The sequence below is a fragment of the Octopus sinensis genome, linkage group LG22 (genome assembly GCF_006345805.1).
Source record: "Octopus sinensis linkage group LG22, ASM634580v1, whole genome shotgun sequence".
Lineage (NCBI taxonomy): Eukaryota > Metazoa > Mollusca > Cephalopoda > Octopoda > Octopodidae > Octopus > Octopus sinensis.
In genome coordinates, this window is record NC_043018.1 from 24809891 (window position 1) to 24831327 (window position 21437).

General features: G+C 38.4%; 1 protein-coding gene and 1 long non-coding RNA gene across 3 annotated transcripts in view; one reads left to right on the plus strand and one right to left on the minus strand.

Moving 5' to 3' along the window:
• The window catches only part of LOC118767496, an 88813-nt gene extending 74150 nt beyond the window's left edge, over positions 1-14663 (plus strand). Inside the window, exon 3 of the long non-coding RNA XR_005003419.1 lies at positions 14409-14663. This is a non-coding gene — a long non-coding RNA (uncharacterized LOC118767496). The remainder of the gene's footprint in view (positions 1-14408) is intronic.
• Positions 1-21437, minus strand: part of LOC115223288 (cytosolic purine 5'-nucleotidase) — a 243065-nt gene that overhangs the window by 44258 nt on the left and 177370 nt on the right. For both annotated transcript variants that reach the window (XM_036512160.1, XM_029793796.2), the window contains exon 7: positions 4289-4346. In XM_036512160.1, coding sequence (XP_036368053.1) covers positions 4289-4346 — 58 coding nt within the window. The remainder of the gene's footprint in view (positions 1-4288; positions 4347-21437) is intronic.

The following is a 21437-nucleotide window of genomic DNA, read 5'->3' on the forward strand; positions in this document are numbered from 1 at the left end:
CCATTATTATTATTATTATTATTATCATATACACATGGGCTTTTGTGAAGGTGCATGGCTTAGTGGCTAGGAGCGTAGCACTCACAGTCTTGAGATTGTGGTTTCAATTCCTGGACTGGCTGCATGTTGTGTTCTTGAGCAAAACACTGTTTCATGTTGCTCCAGTCCACTCCATTGTAAATGTGTAACCCTCTGACAGAATGACCTTCCAATCATGAGGAAGGTTGGCCTACTCACCCAGCCAGCAGGGTGGCAGCATTTGAAAGCAAAAAACAATGCAAAACGCATTGTGACCAGTGATGTGTAACAGAATCCAATAATAGTCTGGTTGATCGTGTGATATGGGTTTTACAGACATTGTCAGCAGCTGGTTTCAGGCTTGAATACTTTTTACTCTTTTACTTGTTTCAGTCATTTGACTGCGGCCATGCTGGAGCACCGCCTTTAGTCGAGCAAATCGACCCCGGGACTTATTCTTAGTAAGCCTAGTACTTATTCTATCGGTCTCTTTTGCCAAACCGCTAAGTTACGGGGACGTAAACACACCAGCATCGGTTGTCAAGTGATGTTGGGGGGACAAACACTTCTGCCCAAATGCAATGAGTTGGTCAACCCAGCTATCAATGGCCACAATTCGTGCTTACAGGGTTTAAAAAAAATAAAAAAATAAAAGAAAGAAAGAAAAGGCTACCCAGAAGAAGAAGAAGAAAAGTCTTAAACTCAAAACTAAACCCATTAAATATATCCTTCACCTAGAAATAACCAAGTGAATAATAATAATAATAATAATAATAATAAACGCAGAAATTAATATAAAAAAATTATACAAAAATAAATAATTGTTGTTCTTGTTGTTGTAAGTTTTATGTTGTTTTCATAAACCACTTGAGCAGGAATTATGAATGAATACAGGATGGAAGGAGAGAAGGAAGGAAGTGGGTAAGCTAAACTGGTTCCAACCCTCCATCACATTCCGGTTGACACACACACACATCCATATATATCCATAGACACATATATCTATCTATCACACATTCATATTTAAATGTACACAAGTGTGTGTATGTATACACACACACATACTACTGTATACATACATATACATATATACATACACATACTTACTACTGTATATATATATATATATATATATATATATATACATACTATTGTATACATACATATACATATATATACACTTACTACTGTATACATACATACATACATACATACATAATATATATATATATATATACACACACACACACACACTCAGAAAGTGTGAAGGAGAATCTAGGTACAGAAAAAATATTTATTGAAAAGAGAAAAAAAAGCTAAGGCCAAGACTGGAAGGAAATTTAGTTTATTCCTTCAGCAGCAGAAGAAAAACGAAGACGGAAAAAGGAGAAAGAAAAGAAAAGGGAGAAGAAGAGCAAGAGAAGGAGGAGGAAGGGGAGGAGTTGGATTAAAGGAAAAACGAGGATAGAAGAAGAAACTTGAATAATTGTGAGAATATGGCAGTTTAGTACAAATTTATCCCTGAATGTATTGATGTAAATAAGTTTTTTTCTTTTTTTTTTTTTTGGTGTGTGTGGAGGGGGGGGGGGTCCACTGTGAAGTAACTGTACTAACAGCGGGGGTGGGGATACGATAGAAAGGGTACAAAGGGTGATAGAGAGGTGGTGACAGTGAGGAAGGTGGTGGTGGTGGGGGGGGGGCAACTTGCCATTCACACAGCAAAGCAAAAATGTCCCAGATTGGTCGTGGAATATTTTATCAAGAAAATCTAATTAATTTTGGATGGCATGTGAAAAAAGATCCCGCCAAAAACCTTAATTGCCAACTGGTGATATATATATATATATATACACACACACACACATGTATATATATATATATATATATATATATACAAAGACACACATACATGTATATATATATACAAACACACACACATATATGTATATATATATATACAAACACACACACATACATGTATATATATATATATATATATATGCACACACGTGTATATATATATATATACACGTATATATATATATACATATATATATATACACACGTATGTATATACACATGTATATATATATATACATACACATATATACATATATATATATACACACGTATGCATATACACATGTATATATATATATATATATACATACACATATATACATACACATGTATATATATATATATATATACATATATATACATACACATATATATATATACATACACATATATACATACATACACATATATACATATATAAATACATACGTATATATATATATATACACATACATACATATATGTACACACAAGGACGTTCACACATATGCATAGATCAAACACACACATATATATATACACTAGCAGTATCGCCCGGCGTTGCTCAGGTTTGTAAGGGAAATAACTATAAAGCATTTTTAGAGAGTTATAGCCAAAAAATAACAAAAAAATGGAAAAAAATGATGGTAAATTTTTTTTTTAGTTAAAAAAGGTGGAGTTGCGTCCCCTAGACAGTTTGTGGTTTGTGTTTCTGATTCTCGACCCCATGTCGAATTTATCGATTTTTTTCAGAACTGGGGGAACTTTTCAAAATTTTCGCTGCGTTAGTTTTGAATTATGACATTGGGCTATGTGTGTGTCAAGTTTCATCAGAATCGGTTGAACGCCATGGTCAGGGTGAGGGTACAAGCAAACAGACACACAGAAACACGCACAGACAAACTGCCGTTTATATAGAGAGAGATACATGAGTGTTTGTGCACATGTTGTGTGCATCTCAATGGGTCTGTCTGTGTCTGTAGCTATTTTTTCTCACCCTTTTTTAATTAAGTTGCACATACTTATTTGCATTGTAATTAGAATTTCTCAATTTCTAGATTCGTTTGGCTTTCTTATTATTAATAATAATACGTCTATCTGTCTGTCTGTCTGTGTTAAGGCAGTGATCTGGCAGAAGTATTAGCATGCTTAGCAAAACGCATAGCAGCATTTCATGTCTTTACGTTCTGAGTTCAAATTCCGCTCAGGTCGACTTTCTCTTTGATTCTTTCAGTGGAGTACTGGGGTCGATGTGATCAACTATCCCCCTCCCCACAAATTGCAGGCCTTATGTCTACAGTAGATAGGATTACTATTATTATTAAGGTGGCAAGCTGGCAGAATCGTTAGCACGCTAGACAAAATTGCTCAGTGGCATTTTGTCTGTCTACGTTCTGAGTTCAAATTCCGTCGAGGCCAACTTAGCTTTTCATCCTTTTGAGGTTGAAAAATTAAGTACCAGTTACATACTGGGATCGATGTAATCGACTTAACTTCTCCCCTCAAAAGCCTTGTGCCTTTAGTAGAAAGGATTATTAATATAGGCTGTGTGGTAAGTAGCTTGTTTACCAACCACATGGTTCCGGGTTCAGTCCCACTGCGTGGCACCTTGGGCAAGTGTCTTCTACTATAGCCTCGGGCCGACCAAAGCCTTGTGAGTGGATTTGGTAGACGGAAACTGAAAAGAAGCCCGTCGTATATATGTATGTATATATATGCATGTGTGTGTTTGTGTGTCTATGTTTGTGTGTCTGTGTTTATGTCCCCGTTACTTAGTGGTTCGGCAAAAGAGACCGATAGAATAAGTACTAGGCTTACAAAGAATAAGTCCTGGGGTTGAGTTGCTCGATTAAAGGTGGTGCTCCAGCATGGCCACAGTCCAATGACTGAAACAAGTAAAAAAAAAAAACATGTAGGTGAAGCAACAAGCTAGCAGCATTGTTACTGCACTGGGCAAAATGCTTAACTGCGTTTTGTCTGTCTTTACGTTCTGAGTTCAAATGCCACCAAGGTTGGCTTTACTTTTCATCCTTTCGGGGTCAATAAAATAAGTACCAGTCGAGTACTGGGGGTTGATGTAATCAACTTAACCCCGATCCTTTGAAACTGCTGGCCTTGTGCCAAAATTTGAAATCATTATTAACCCATTAGCATTCAGATCATTCTGTCAGACCTGTGTAATCATGGACATTAAAACAATGATGATGATGATGAAGATGATAATGATGATGATGGTGATGTTTATATGTGAATGACAGCAAAGACGGTTATGATAACTCCTTTTGATCATCGTAAGTTTCAGCAGTTTTATTAGGACTGCCACAAGGCTAAATAACAACAACAACAACAACAGGATGTCCATCCTCCAGGTGAAACAGGTGGTGAGTAATGGAATCAAAGAAAAAAAAGTTGTTTGGATTGTTTTACTTACGATATGTAGTCTAGATGGTTGGTGAAGAAATCTACTAGACAAGTGAGGAGGTACATCACTGAAAGAAAAAAAATATGTACCTGGTTATATACACAGATATTTGTACAGATATTTATGTGTGCACACTGATACACAAGTTTATATACACATACTCATATAAATATACACACACATATACATAAATACACATATAAATAAATAATATGGGTGGCTTGCTACCAATTTTTCAGCTGAAAGGCAAAAATATATGTCACTAAAGCAACTGAGGGCACTATTCAGCACCAGTATTGCTAGAAAGAAGAATTAAAACAACTCATAGCTACAATAAGCACCATCTTATTGACTGACAAGGAAGGCAAGCTCCCTCAGCACTGGGGATAGCCAGACCACCAAGGCGCCAGTGAGAGCCATTGATGAGCATTAAAGTAAATGTGAAATCACTGGTGATCTGGCTATGCCTGGTGCTTAGGGAGCTTGCCTCCCATGTCAGTCAATAAGATGGTACATTATTGTGGTTATGTGGTGTTTTGACTCATATATATACAACTGTATAATAATATATCATAACAATATTTTATTCTCCGATTTGAAGCGACAATTTTTAAATACAAACAAAGGACTGGGAAATGATCAGCTAGCCCCAGCCAGAATCAAACCCACAAATCAACACTAACATGGCTCCTTGCACACCCGATTGGGCCATATGCTCACCCATCAATTTCAGCTAAATTTAGTTAATATATAAACTTAAACTGTCTAATACTACATATAATATTTGTAAACAACCCAGAAGGCTTTGTAGGTTACGGAGAGAAAGCTACTATGGAAGACCCATAGTATAACAGCAACTGTATAATAATATATCATAATAATATTTTATTCTCTGATTTGAAGTGACAATTTTTAAATACCAACAAATGACTGAAAAATTATGAGCTAACCCCAGGTTTGTTTACAAATATACGTTATATATATATATATATATTTCTTTACTACCCACAAGGGGCTAAACACAGACAAATGGATCAAGTCGATTACATTGACCCCAGTGCATCGCTGGTACTTAATTTATCGACCCCGAAAGGATGAAAGACAAAGTTGACCTCGGCAGAATTTGAACTCACAACGTAACGGCAGACGAAATACGGCTATGTATTTCACCCAGCGTGCTAATGGTTCTGCCAGCTCGCCATCAATATATATATATATATATACACACACACACACACACACACACGCGCATGCACACACACATATATATACATATTTTCTCCCTCTGTTTATTCCTGTGTTCCTTTCTGTTGAAGAGCATAGGCTCGAAATGTAAAAGACTTTCTCACTTCCCAAGCGTTAAACTAATACACCTGTTTGTTGTTTACACACTCGTCTTCGTCTTTTGTTTTTTTGTAAATTCTCACTATATATGCGTGTATAATCCAATGAAAAGAAGATAAAGAAAATTCTTTAGCACATCTTTGATAATAAGTTACACATGTTTCTATACCATCTCCATTTGCAATGCCAGTTTACGCAAAAGTTCTAAATATTACGTAATATATGTGGTTTTTAGGCACTGGAGAGGCACGTCCTTAGGCTTGAACTGAAGTCATGCTATTACATTGTGTGTCTATCAGACCTTATATATACACACACATACACACACACATACATATACATATGTACTCACACACACATAATATATATATGTAAACACACAGACAAATATATATATAAGTGTATGTATAAATGCACTTAATCTTCCACCAAGCCTAAGTCACAATTTATGTTCTTAACAACAGCTTAAAGATAACAAAATTATTTCACTAAATTCTTTGTTATATTTAAAATCAATTGAAAGAAACGCAGAGTATCTCAAAATAAATATGGTAACAAAGGGGTTAAAGAAGGGATGATTTGTGTGCTCGTTATGCAAATTTCCACTCATTCTTCAAGACAAAAATTCACACAAGTCTTGGCTTGTACAGCAAATTACTCGTACAACGGGGCACTCATACTGCGAGTTTCTACTGCACACACACACATATATATATATGATATATATCTATGTATATATATGTAATTATTAGTGATGGAAGCAGTAATAGTACTAAATGGTAATCTGTATATCCAACTTAACATGGATGTCTTGTTAGAATGCTGAACACTGCATTATTTAATTTGAGTGATCCTCTGATACAGACCCATAGTCCATAAAAGCACAGATATATATATATATTGTATCAGACAAGATTCGTCTAGTAGGGGTGCCTGAACTGCCAGATCTCATGATTTCAGTGTAGAGCACTTCTTCAGTTGCAGGTGCCTAGCATCACAAACCTACCAAATCTTGCTTCAAGATATACACATCAGTGTCTTTTCAGTCACAGATGCTGCAAATAACCAGCAGGCTTATAAAAAAAAAAACCCAACTATTAGTGACTGAAGCAGTATCAGTATTAAAAGGCAATCTTCATATCCAACTTAACATGGATGTCTTGCTAGAACGCTGAATACTGTGATATTTGCCTTGAGTGGTCCTCTTACAGTACTTATTCTATCGATATATTTTGCCGAACTGCTTTGTTACATGGATGTAAACACACCAACACCAGTTGTCAAGTGATGATGGGGACAAACAAAGACACATAAACACACACACACACACATATATGACAGGCTTCTTTCAGTTTGCGTCTGCCATATCCACTCACAAGGCTTTGGTCAGACCGAGGCTATAGTAGAAGACACTCGCCCAAGGTGCTATGCAATGGGACTGAACCCAGAACCATGTGGTTGATTAACAAGCTACTTACCACACAGCCACTCCTGTGCCTATATACATCAGAGTAAGCAGGTAAATGTGAAACAAGGTGGGACAAAAATAGTACTCGAATACCAGAGGTAGAGTAATATGATTTATTATTATTAAAGCTGCAAAAACATCACAAAAATATCACAAAAAAACTGCTACTCAGAGTTCCATGTTCCAGTTCTTTGGTCCGAGGGGGGGGGGAGGATATGTTTCATCATAAAGTTTCTCTCAGCCTTAAGTCCCCATTCCAACCCTACTCTTGTCCCACCCTTACTCTACCCTACACCCCACCCTGTCCCATTCCCTACCCCACACAGCTGCTAACTCTAAACTGTCCAACGAGTGGGAACATGAAACTCTGAGTAACAGTTTTTTGTGATATTTTTGCAGCTTTAATAATATATATATATATATATATATATATATATATATACACACACACATATACATAAATATATATACACACATCCATATATATGAATATATATATACACACATACACATATATGAATATATATATACACACACATATACATACACACATACATATGCATACACACACACACAGTTCTTGTTTAGCTCAGGTCAGCTAGGATCCAGTGGACCCATAATTAAACATTCCACTCATGACCATCCTACCTTGTGTTTATTTCTGACACACTATAATATCTAGGAGTACATTACCCAATGTGCCCTGCACCACACGTTTTGAAATAAAGACAAGAACAGCAGAGTGTAATGACATGAAAGACAAAGATTTGACTGTTATTTCTAGCAAGCCAAGGCATCGCCACCCCCCCCCTCGCGTTGGTTGAAAGGTTAGTCTTGTGTTTGTGTTACTGATAGAGAGAAACCACATGTGTTTATTGTGCTACTAGTTTATTTAACTGGGGTACTGGGGTATTGTTGTTACAGGGGCGGTGTATAAAGATGGGACCCCATAAAGATGGGACCACATGTATTTGCTATGGCACCAGATTATCTTAGTTGAAGAGTTAGTGGCTAAGTGGGGTAGGGGACGGGTCAGGGTGGGGGGGATATATGGGGGTAGAGTAAGGGTGGGGCAAGAGTGGGGCTTTAAGCCTGAGAGAAACCTTATGGTGAAATGTATCCCTTTTTTTGTAAGCATCCTCTACTCCTCGCCCACCACATCTTTGTTGGCATCATCATCAATCCCATCTCCATGACGACCACCATGATAATGATGGTGACGATGATGATGGTGGGGAGGGGCCACCATCAATCATCACCATCATCTCATCACACATCTCCGCTACCATCACCACCACCACTCCAAAGGTTTTAGTTTGCCTGGGGCTATAAACAGAAAATACTTGCTCAAGGTACCATACAATGGGACTGAACTTAAAACAATGTGTTTGCAATCTGGCCTTCTTAACAAACTATTGATGGTTTTTAAAAACTGATTTAAAAATAAATTTATTTATTAATTATTTACTTCGTTTTGCGTTTATTTTGCAAGATTCTTGATTTGAAATGGTGTGTTGAAGCCAATATTGCATTCTGGGAGGGTCGTATTACCAACAAGGACACATGCACTGGTTATGTTTCACTTAGGTTTATCACCAATTAATTTGATAACTGACTAATTGATTAACAAATAGATTATCTAGTTGATTGGTTGTAGAACTGAACTTAAACACGTAACATTGTGTAACAAAATCTTAATTTTTATTTTCTGTCTTTGGTCAGTAAGAGTTATTATCTAGAAATCAAAGGAAGTGACTACTCTTCCCTTCAAACTTTGCTTTTGTGACCTGGATGTCATTGTTTTGAAACTAACCTATTTTCCATTACATTTCAGATAGATTCAACGCTGAGTTACTGAATTTCAGAAATATCATTATAACAAATATTCTGCTCAATGCCACAGATTTGCTTGTCAATTGCCTGGCTTTTACCATTTGAGTAATTTCTCTTAGTGGCTGACAATATGTTCATGTGTTTATGGATATATATATATATATTCTTTTGTTTCAGTCATTTGACTGTGGCCATGCTGGAGCACTGCCTTTAGTCAAACAATTCAACCCCAGGACTTATTCTTTGTAAGCCTAGTACTTATTCTATTGGTCTCTATTTTGCTGAACTACTAAGTTACAAGGACATAAAGACAACCAACATTGGGGGACAAACACAGACACACAAACATATGCATATATATGTTGCTACACATCGCTGATCACAATGCGCTTCGCATTGTTTTAGCCTTCAAATGACGCCACCTCGCTGGCTAAGCGAGCAGGCCAACAGAACAAAGAGTGAGAGAAAGTTGTGGCAAAGGAGTACACCAGGGATCGCCACCCACCCCCTGCCTGAGCCTTGTGGAAATTTAGGTGTTTTTGCTCAATAAACACTCACAACGCTTGGTCTGGGAATCGAAATCGCAATCCTATGACCGTGAGTCTGCTGCCCTAACCACTGGGCCATTGCACCTCCATATATATATATATATATATATACATACACACACACACACACACACAATGGGTTTCTTTCAATTTCTGCCTAGCAGATCCACCCACAAGGTTTTGGTTGGCTATAGTAGAAGACACTTACCCAAAGTGCCATGCTGTGGAACTGAACCTGGAACCATGTGGTTGCAAAGCAAGCTACTTACCACACACCTACTCCTGCTCCTATATATATATATATATATACAAAGGCGGCGAGCTGGCAGAAACGTTAGCACGCCGGGCGAAATGCGTAACCGTATTTCGTCTGCCGGTACGTTCAGAGTTCAAATCACGCCGAGGTCGACTTTGCCTTTCATCCTTTCGGGGTCGATAAATTAAGTACCAGTTACGCACTGGGGTCGATGTAATCGACTTAATCCGTTTGTCTGTCCTTGTTTGTCCCCTCTATGTTTAGCCCCTTGTGGGCAATAAAGAAACATATATATATATATATATATGTATATATACACACACACATACACACACTAGTGAGCACATAAGTGCAAAACAAGATGGAAAAAATAGTACTCAATTACCAAAGGTAGGGTAATATGTTTTTATCCACAATAAGATGCTTTCAATCATCACAACTGTCCGACTAACGAGAATGTGAAACACCGAGTAATAGTTTTGTGACAATTTTGCAGCTTTAATAAAAATATGCGTGTGTGTGTTTGTGAACAAATGTCTTTTTTTTTGCTGTTTGTTTTGTTTGTATACATGTGTGTATGTTTATTGTGATGTCTCCATAGGTCAGCGGCTCACAGTTGAACTGCCCCAGGAAGGGAGAGACACATCGGAGATATCGAAGCGGGCAACATCAACACCAGCTGCACATTTCAGCTGCAACACCTGCATCAGCATCTAGCTGCTCCACCCTGCAGCAGATCATCTATAAATATTATGATAGATGCGGCATGCATCGGTAGTTGTGTAATGGTGGGGGGGGGGCAGTGGAGGTAGTGTGTTGTGATGGTGGTGGTGGTGATGATGGTAGTGGTGGTGGTAGTGATGGTGGTATGGTGGTGATGGTGATGATGGTAGTGGTGGTGGTGGTGGTGATGATGATGGTGGTGTGGTGGTGATGGTGGTGGTGATGATGATGGTGGTGGTGATGATGGTGGTGGTGGTGATGATGGTGATGGTAGTGTGTTGTGATAGATGTGTAGTGGTGATGGTGGAGGTGTGGTGTGTGGGGGGGGGCACGTTGCAGTGTTGAACATCTGTCAATGTTAAATGTAGTCTTCCTGTTATCTTTTATTTGTCTCACTCATTAGACTGAGGCCATGCTGGAGCACTGACTTGACATCAAATGAACCAAACCCAGTACTTATCTTTTTCTAAAGCCTGGCACTGCTGTGAACAGCAGAAGTGTGCAAGCATGGCAGAGTTCAATCTCAACCTGAGCCAAGTGGCTTCACTCTGCATGCTTTAACTTCGTTACTATGGTAACAGTCCAGATGCTTATCGATAACTCTTCATATGTGTACATGCACATGCTTTTATATATACATACATATATGTATATACATACATTTTTTATATATACATACATATATGTATATACATACATTTTTTATATATACATACATATATGTATATACATACATTTTTTATATATACATACATATATGTATATACATACATTTTTTATATATACATGCATATATGTATATACATACATATATGTATATACATACATATATGTATATACATACATGTATGTATATACATACATATATGTATGTGTGTGTATATATGTGTATATATACACATGTGCATGTTTTTATACATACATATATGTATGTGTGCTTGTATATGTGTGTGTATATATGTGTATATATGCACATGTGCATGTTTTTATATATACATACATGCTTGTATGTGTGTGTGTATATATATGTGTATATATGCACATGCGCATGTTTGTGCGTGCATGTGTACATGTGTGTGCGTATGTGTTCTTAAAGGAAAACACTTCATTATAAGGGAATTAAAACACAGGCCCAGCCAATTATTATTCTTCAGGTTATCAGAAATGACATCACTGCCACCACCATCACCATCGTCACCATCCCACCTTCACCACCACCTGCAGTAACATCATCATCATTATCGACAACAACAACAACCACAACAACAGGTTCAATCAGGGCAGACCTAGAGCTAATCAGCAAGTACAACAGGGCCACCATCACCACCAGACCATTATTGCCGTTATTATCATGTTTTCTGATAAGCCATCCAGATTTTCTGTGGCACTAATTATGAAAGTAATTAGCATGAGAGGGTGGGGTGTGGTGGAGACTGGGGTTGGAGAGAGGTGGTTATAAAGATTTGCAGACAGTGTAGAGAGGAGGAGGAGGAATAAAAGATGGTGTTATGTGAAATGTGGATGAAGAATCTGGGAGCTAGAGAAGGAATTACACAGTTACACACACTCACACACAAACAAAAATACACACAGGCAAATTATTATATTTGGGACTATAAAAATCTGCAGGGCCTTCTTAAGGTTTAAAAGATGATTATGGGAAGAAGGCGACTTCCTTCACAACCTTGCTACCAAGTAGGTGGCCAGACAGAATTAATTTTAAATTAAAAGGAGAAAGAGAAGAATGAAATAATAAATGAATGAATGAATGCAGGAGTGGCTGTGTGGTAAGTAGCTTGCTTACGAACCACATGGTTCCGGGTTCAATCCCACTGCGTGGCACCTTGGGCAAGTGTCTTCTACTATAGCCTCAGGCCGACCAAAGCCTTGTGAGTGGATTTGGTAGACGGAAACTGAAAGAATCCCGTCGTATATATGTATATATATATATGTGTGTGTGTGTGTCTGTGTTTGTCCCCCTAGCATTGCTTGACAACCGATGCTGGTGTGTTTATATCCCCGTCACTTTGCAGTTCGGCAAAAGAGACCGATAGAATAAGTACTGGGCTTACAAAGAATAAGTCCCGGGGTCGAGTTGCTTGATTTAAGGCGGTGCTCCTGCATGGCCGTAGTAAAATGACTGAAACAAGTAAAAGATTAAAAGATTTTTAATACATAACTACATACAAACATATGGCTGAACTTGGGTCCTTGGAGAGAGAATGTAAATCCTTAATTCATCTGCTACGAATGACCATGATGTCTGGGACCCTTCTGAAGATTTAAAGGATGATGGTTAAAACAAGATGCTTTCCTTCACATCTTGTTACCAAATATGGCAGCCAGTCAAGATTTTATTCTAAAATTAAAAAGTGAAAGAAAAGCACAAGCAACCATACCTATATACATACACACAGACATACATACATACATACAGGGAAAGTTTACGAAAATAACAAAAGACGAAGACAGGTGGTGTACAAAACAAACAGATGTATTAGTATAATGCTCAGGAATAGAAAAAGTCTTTTACGTTTCGAGCCTATGCTCTTCTATAGAAAGGGACACAGAAAAAACAAGGAGAGAAGAAAAATGTGTGTAGTGGCTAACGATCTATCATGGCGACTAGTGCTGGACAGGTTTAGGTGTGTCTGTGTGGCTAAGAAATTTGCTTCCCAACCACATGGTTTCAGGTTCAATGCTGAAAGAAGACACCTGTCCAAGATATCACACACTTTTGGTAAGTGTTTTTTTCAATATAGGATTTGGTAAATGCAAATTGAAAGAAGCTTGTTGCATGTGTGTGTGTGTGTGTGTATATATATATATATGTATGTGTGTGTTTGACATGGTTGGGTCTCTTTGTCCTGTCATTGCACAAAAGTTTTAAAGGAGTGTCATCATTTTAAACAATGGTGATCTTCGTTCTAGTCTTTTGTTGTTCCAAACATCATCTTAATTCACCAATATTTGTCTTTTGTTATATTCCAAACATTATCCTAATATACCAATATATATTTGCCATATGTTACATTCCAAATACCATTTTAGTATATCTTGATGACCCTGCTGGTGCTGACACCAGGTAAAAAGCATCCAGTCCACACTGTGAAGTGGTCGGCATTTGGAAGGGCATCTGGCTGTAAAAACCATGCCAAAACTGACCTCTCCTCTGCTGGTGCCATGTAAAAAGCACTCAGTCTACTCTATGGGGTGGTTGGCATTTTGAAGGGCGCCCAACTGTAAAAACCCTACCAAAACAGACACAGTAGCCTGGGTTAGTCTTCTTCTACCTGGCCAGCTCCTGACAAACTGTCCAACCCATGCCAGCATGGAAGACAGGCATTAAATGATGATGACGATTAGGGGTCAGATGAATTTATTTTTTCTGTATTTATTTTTAATTCTTTCCAATATTTTATCTTTTACTTGTTTCAGTCATTAGACTGTGGCCATGCTGGAGCACTGCCTTGAAGAATTTTTAGTCAAATGACATGACCCCACTCCTTTTTTTTTTCCTTTAAAGCCTGATACTTATTCTCTCAGTCTCTTGCTGAACCACTAAGTTACAGGGATGTAAACACACCAACACCGGTTGTCAAGTGGAGGGAGGGGGACAAACACAGACAGAGAGACAGACACATACACCCACACCCACAAACATGACAGGCCTATTTTAGTTTCTGTCCGCCAAATCCACTCACAAGGCTTTGGTCAGCCCAAGGCTATAGTAGAAGACACTTGCCAAAGGTGCTCTGCAGTGGGACTGAACCTGGAACCTTGTGGTCGGGAAGCAAGCTTCTTGCCACACAGCCACATTTGAATTAGTACAAAAGATATTTTTATTGCAGTTTTTCATGTTTTTTTTAAATATATTTTTTTATTTCTAGCCTTATTCTTCCTCTACAACTTTTATTTATCATTTTTGAAATTTGAGTAAATTTTACCTCTTTTCAGATATATGATCATGGAGTGCCAAGTATAATCCCCACCCCACAACAAAAAAAAAACAAACAAAACCCAATCCAACTCATCCGACAGGGTTTTACACAGTTTCCATCAAACCAATGTCGCTTTCATTTATAAGGTTTAGGCTGACTCAAGGTTATATGTGGCACGTAAAAAGCACCATCCGTTTGTGGCCATTGCCAGCCTCACCTGGCCCCCGTGCCGGTGGCACATAAAAAGCACCATCCGATTGTGGCCATTGCCAGCCTCACCTGGCCCCCGTGCCGGTGGCACATAAAAAGCACCATCCGATTGTGGCCATTTGCCAGACTCGTCTGGCACCTGTGCCGGTGGCACGTAAAAAGCACCCACTACACTCATGGAGTGGTTGGCGTTAGGAAGGGCATCCAGCTGTAGAAACATTGCCAGATCAAACTGGGCCTGGTGCAGCCTTCTGGCTTCCCAGACTCCAGTTGAACCGTCCAACCCATGCTAGCATGGAAAGCGGACACTAAACGATGAGGATGATGATGATGATCAATGATGCCACACAGTTGGATTGAACTCAAGACTTCATGGTCATGAACTGCTTAACCACTTGTCCATGCTTTCAATACAACATATTCTGTGTCTGAATGAAAAGGGCCGGATATTCACAGCTGGATAAGCTTTGATCGTGGGTCTCCAGGAAGAGGGCTTACTGTGCTGGAACTGAGAAAGACAACGACAACTGCAACAGCAGCAGTACAGGTAGCCCCTGCAGCAACAACAGCAGCAGCCACAACAACAACAGCAGCAGAGGCAACAACAACAATACCAGCAGATATGATTTGGAAGCAGAACAAAAATAAAATAAAACTGGATTACGAAAGAGAGTTATTGTTTGTTTTTTTTTTCCTTCTGTGTTTTTTTTCTCTAAAAGTTCTTCCTTGAGCCAATGAAAACCAAATATTATAAAAAAAAAAAAATGAAAAAATATCTCCAGGAACTAATAATGGTTTGTCATCCTGTGGTGTGGTGCTTGAAATGGTTCCAATATTGATCAATTTTTATGCTTCAAGAAACACAAAGAGAAGGAAAATGGTAAAACAACAAAACCAGCATACTCCAATATTTTTCCAGATAATTAAGAATTCTTCTTCATGTTTAGAATTCCTTTCAATCCAAATGTGACAAAAAAAAAAGCAGAACACAAAAAAAAACTTATACAAAGAAATAACTTTTTCTTTTGTTTTTAAGTTTTTTTAAAAGCCTTTTTCTAATTTTTCTTTTCTTTTTGGAATGTATTTGTTTTGTTAAAACCAACTTTGGCCTCAAGCACCGTGGCCCACCACAGGCTTCCTTCCCTGTTGTGTTTCTCCAATAAGACAAATCATCTTATGTAGAAGAAACCATCAAGGAAGTTTCCAGGTGGTATGGTTCACTTGATCTGCTAGAAATATCAGTTAAATCTCCCTTTAACTCACACACTCTGCTAGCTTAAAAGAAAGGAAAGACACATTAAATAATGTACTCATGTCAAAAAAAATCCTTTCAAATAAAAAAAAAATCCAAGGATTGATCGTGGATGGAATGCTTTTCATCATAGGTCTCCCTGCTGGATCAGGAGTTGACCTAGGGTTAAACATCAACATCATATCACGTTTATAAACTAAAATACCACCACCACCGCTGTCACTGCTACAGCCACCACCATTATTATTATTATTATTATTATTATTATTATTATTCATTTTTGAATTTGGTTTGCAATATTCTTTATGTGAGTCTGTGTGTTGAAGCATATTCTGCTGTGTCTGGGGAGAGTCATTCTCTTTCAATGCCTTATAACAACTATTAAAAAGGTTGCAAGATGCAATGAAAATTTTAGAAAAGTGAAAAAGAAATATATGGAAATTTTACCAGTGACTGTGTTAAATAATAAGGCACTAAAAGAGAATGGCTCTCCCCAGACACACCAGAATTATTATAATTATTTTTTTATTATCATTTCATTATATGTAAACCTGAACACTTAATGTCTGTCTTTGTATTGTCCCTCTCATTCCTCACCCTTGTGACAAATAAATGAAATTATTATTATTATTATTATTTATATATTAACATACTAAAGCAAGATGTGTTATGCTGTCATGTGGTTAGTTGAAGGGGGGGAGAGCAAAAGAAACAGGGAGAGAGAAGTGTTAATGACATGAGGTAGGAGGAAAGTATTAGTTATTACACTAAGACACTGTCAAGCGGTCAGTTCAAAGGAGGAATGAAAAGAAAGAGAGAGAGAGAGAGAGAAAGAGTGTGTTAGTGGTGAAAGGCAAAGGGAAAGGGTTTGCTATTATGTTGTGTGGTGAGTTAGCTGAAGAAAGAGGTAGAAAGTAAAGAGAAAAATCATCATCATCATCATCATTTAACATCCATTGTCCATGCTGGGATGCGTTGGATGGTTTGACCAGAGCTGGCAAGATGGAAGGCTGCACCAGATTCCAGTCTGATTTGGCAAGGTTTCTATGGCTGGATGCCCTCCCTAATGCCAACCACCTTAAAGAGTAGTATGCTGGGTGCTTCTATGTGGCACTGCACAGGTGCAATATACCATGAGTACTTTTATGTGGCATCACATGGGTGCTTTTATGTGGTATTTCATGAGCACTTTTATGCTGCACCGCATGGACACTTTTACACTGCACCACACAAGCACTTTTACACTGCACCACACAAGCACTTTTACACTGCACTACACAAGCACTTTTACATCACACCTCACAGGCACTTCTACACTGCACCACACAGGCAACTTGTGAAGTAAACACAGCAATGTCACTCAGCACACTGTCCCATGAAGGTCATTGTTTGCTCTCACTGCACATGCAACTGTGTGCTACCATCTGTTGGCATGCTACAGAACTAGTCTGAGAACTTTTTGATACCACCTTGTACGTACATATGTAAACAAGTTGCAGGTTGTGAATCGAAGGAAGATTTGGCTGCTATATCTACCATGGTTAGCTACCACATAGCAGTTTCCCACATTAGCTCATCACACACACACACACACACACACACAAAGACAGCAGGATATGAAATGAAAAGAGATTTGGCAGCAACTCAGCTGCTATTTCTAGTAGGTCAAAAGACCACATGACCGGCACCGACCCATCTTGAGCTTCTCCTCGTTGGTTCATTGTTTTACAGTAAGGGGTGAGAACGGGGTTAGAGATGTACCCAGGGGTGAAAATCGGGCTACCCCCAGGTTGATAGCTGTTCTTTCACAGATATTTTCTGCAAGGTTTAACAACTAATGCCTGCTAATGTCTTTATCATGTGTTACCGTTTCCTTCCTCTTCTCCCTTATCATCATCATCATCTTACTGCCATCTCTCCAGGTCCCATGTTCTTCCCTTTGTCTCTACAGGAAAAATTTCCTTTTACAAGTTTTTTTTGTGTGTGTGTGGGGGGGGGGAGATTCTCTATCAGTTTTCTTTTTCTTTTTTGGCGGGGGGTGGGGGTGAATGTTCCCCCATGCTTTTTTTTTCCAGTTCTTTTTGCTTGATTTTTGGTTTTTTTTTAAAAAACTTTTTGTTGTTTTTGATCGCTGGTGTTGTTGTTGCTGTTGTAGCCGTTGCTGTTTATGCTGTAGTGTAAGTCTGTTGTTGATAAAGTTGTTAAAAAGGTCTTGTTTGTTGGCTCTTTATTTTTCAATTTTATTTTTCAGCTGAGAGAGAGAGAGAGAGAGAGAATGGGGGAGGGAGAGAGAGAGAGAGAGAGAAAGATTAAGGATGTTGTTGTTTTTAAATTTCACTTTGAAGCTCCAAACATGTTTCAGGTTCATGCAGTCAGGTTCATTTGAGATATGTGTGTGTGCATGCATATGTAAAAATATATATATATATATATATATATATACAAGTGTGCTTATGTGACTGTGGATATATCTGAATGCACACACACACACATCAATGTGTCAGTCATGTATATATGTGCATAAGTGTTTGTTTAGGTGTGTATATGTGTGTGGGGGGAATGGTGCTTGTGTATGTATGTGCATAAGTGTACCTATGTGCTTGTGATTGCGTCTGAATATGCATGTACCTATGCGTAAATATACATGCATGTATGTTTTTTGGTTATGTGCATGTGTACTTATGTGTATACGTACGTATGTGTGTGTGTGTGTGTGTGTGTTTGGCAAGGAGAAGAAACTAGTACTACATGAACAACAACAGCAGCAACATCAAACACCCTTCTTTATCAGGAATTACAAAATGGTAAATCTCACCCACCCGCCCATCTACCCACCCATCCACCTGCAGTGGAACCATTTAAATAAAAATATAAATAAACAGGGTGGAGAAGGAATGTTCTTAGAAAGAATTAGATTTGACAATTTTGCAACTTTGGCAACGGTCCATTGACTTCCAGGGTGGATAGACGGATGGATGGTGGTAGAGAATGGTGTGGGGGGGGGGGAAAGAAATGGTAGAATGGTAGTGGTGATGTGGGTGGAAGTGGTGTGGAGGGGAAGTACTGCCCCCACCCCCACCCTCCTATGTTGTGAGTCTTATGCAGGACTGAATTTTTTGGGTGAGATACAAGTAGGGTATTATCTCAGTGTACCTCATCCACCCTGAATCTTCGTATGTGCACAAAAAAGAAACGCATACAAGTGCGCTTGTGTGTGTGTGTGTATGCTTACACATATGCACATAAACATATATATGCATACAAAACCACAGCTATATGCAATGGTACACGCACACACACACACATGCAGTCTTCAATGCTTTACACATACACACATATATACACAGAGATAGACAGACAGAAAGAAAGAAAGATATATATATAGATAGATAGATAGACAGACAAACAGATGGAGAGATAGATAGATAAATAGACTGACAGACAGACAAACAGACAGATAGACTGACAGACGGACAGATAGACGGACGGACAGACAGGTAGATAGATAGATAGATAGAAAGATAGATAGATAGATAGACAGACAGACAGACAGACAGGCGGAGAGATAGATAGACAGACAGACAGATAGATGGATGGACAGATAGGTAGACAGACAGACAGACAGACAGATAGATACACAGATAGATAGACAGATCATAGATGTGTGGAAAGAGAAAGTGAGAAATATGTACTGAGAGAGAGAGAGAGAGAGAGTGTGTGTGTGTGTGTGTGTATGTGTGTATTAAGAGGGTGGGTAGTGGTGAAAAACGAAGATGATGAGAGAGAAGGAAAAGAAAGAGACAGATAGACAGAGTGAGGAAGTCTCTTTCTCACCCCCTCTTTATTTTAATAATACATTGGGGAAGCAGTGGCCTCTCTTAAAGAAAGAGTGAGAGTAGGGATTAGTTTTGGGTCCCTGAAGACACATGGCAGAGCAAGTGTAGAGGTGAGAGTTGCCTTACAAATGAGAGGGGTCAAACATCAGAGTGTAGGATTTGGTGAAGTGTGGGTGGGGGATGGCGAGGGAGGAAGAAGGGGAGAGAGAGAGAGAGAGAGAAAGAGTACATGCCTACATGTGTTGAAACAACACAGACTGTGAAGGAGGAATGTGTATACGTATATGCACACACACACATATATATATACATATATATATATATATGCATATACACATATATACATATACACACATATATATATGTATATGTATATATATATGTATATATATATATGTATATATATACGTATGTATATATATATATACATGTATATATGTGTGTGTGTATATACATATGTATATGTTGTATGTGTGTGTGTGTATATATGTATGTGTGTATATATATGTGTATATGTATATATATATATATATATATGTATATATATATGTGTGTGCGCGTGCATATATGTATACACCCATGTGTATATATATATATATATATATATATATATACATGGGTGTGTGTATATATATGTATGTGTGTGTATGTGCATATGGTTGTGTATATATATATATATATATATATATATATATGTATATGATGAATACACACACACATTCTGTGAAGAAAAGGCTCTGCCCTAAACATTAAAATTTATGTCTTACTACCACCACCGCCACCACAAACCCCAAAACCACCACCAAGACAGCAACAACAATAACAACATGCAAAGTTATTCATGTTCCTATAATCTATATATTGTATGTAGTTTGGGACCACCATGTCCTCAGCATAGATGAAAGGGCCCTGTTGGGATTTGTCAACTTCTTGCTAAACCAAACTGATGTTCCATATGCGTGTATGTGAGTGTGAGTGTGTGTATGTGTGTACGTGTGTGTGTGTGTGTGTGTGTGTGTGTGTGTGTGAATGTGAGAACCACTCACACGTTTGCTTTTTTGAAAATGTCTGTCGTCTGACCAAATATCTGGGTTGGTTGCTTTGACAACCACCAATGTTGACAGACCCAGAACACACGCACACTCACACAAGTACACACACACGTTTGTATGTGTGTAGAATTGCATGTGTGGCTTGGTGGTTAGCGTCTTCCACTCATGACTGTACAATTATGGTTTCAATTCTTGGACTGGGTGATGCATTGTGTTCTTGAGCAAGACACTTCATTTCCCATTGTTCCAGTCCACTCATCTGGCAAACATGAGTAAACCTGTGGTGGACAGGTGTCCTGTCCAGGAGGGGAATATACACACACCATAGAATCTGGTAAAATGTCCTTATTAGCCTATGGGTTGAGAAAGACTCTTGATCATAGGCATGGCTGTGTGGTAAGAAGCTTGCTCCTCAATCATATGGTTCTGGTTTCAGTCCTAGTGTGTGACACCTTGGAAAAGTGTCTTCTACTATAGCCTCAGCTTGACAAAGGCCTTGTGAGTGGATTTGGTATACAGGAACTAAACAAAGCCCATCCAATGTGTGTGTATATCATCATCATCATCGTTTAACATCCGTTCTCTATGCTAGCATGGGTTGGACGGTTCGACTGGGGTCTTGGAAGCCAGAAGGCTGCACGAGGCTCCAGTCTTATCTGGCAGTGTTTCTACAGCTGGATGCCCTTCCTAATGCC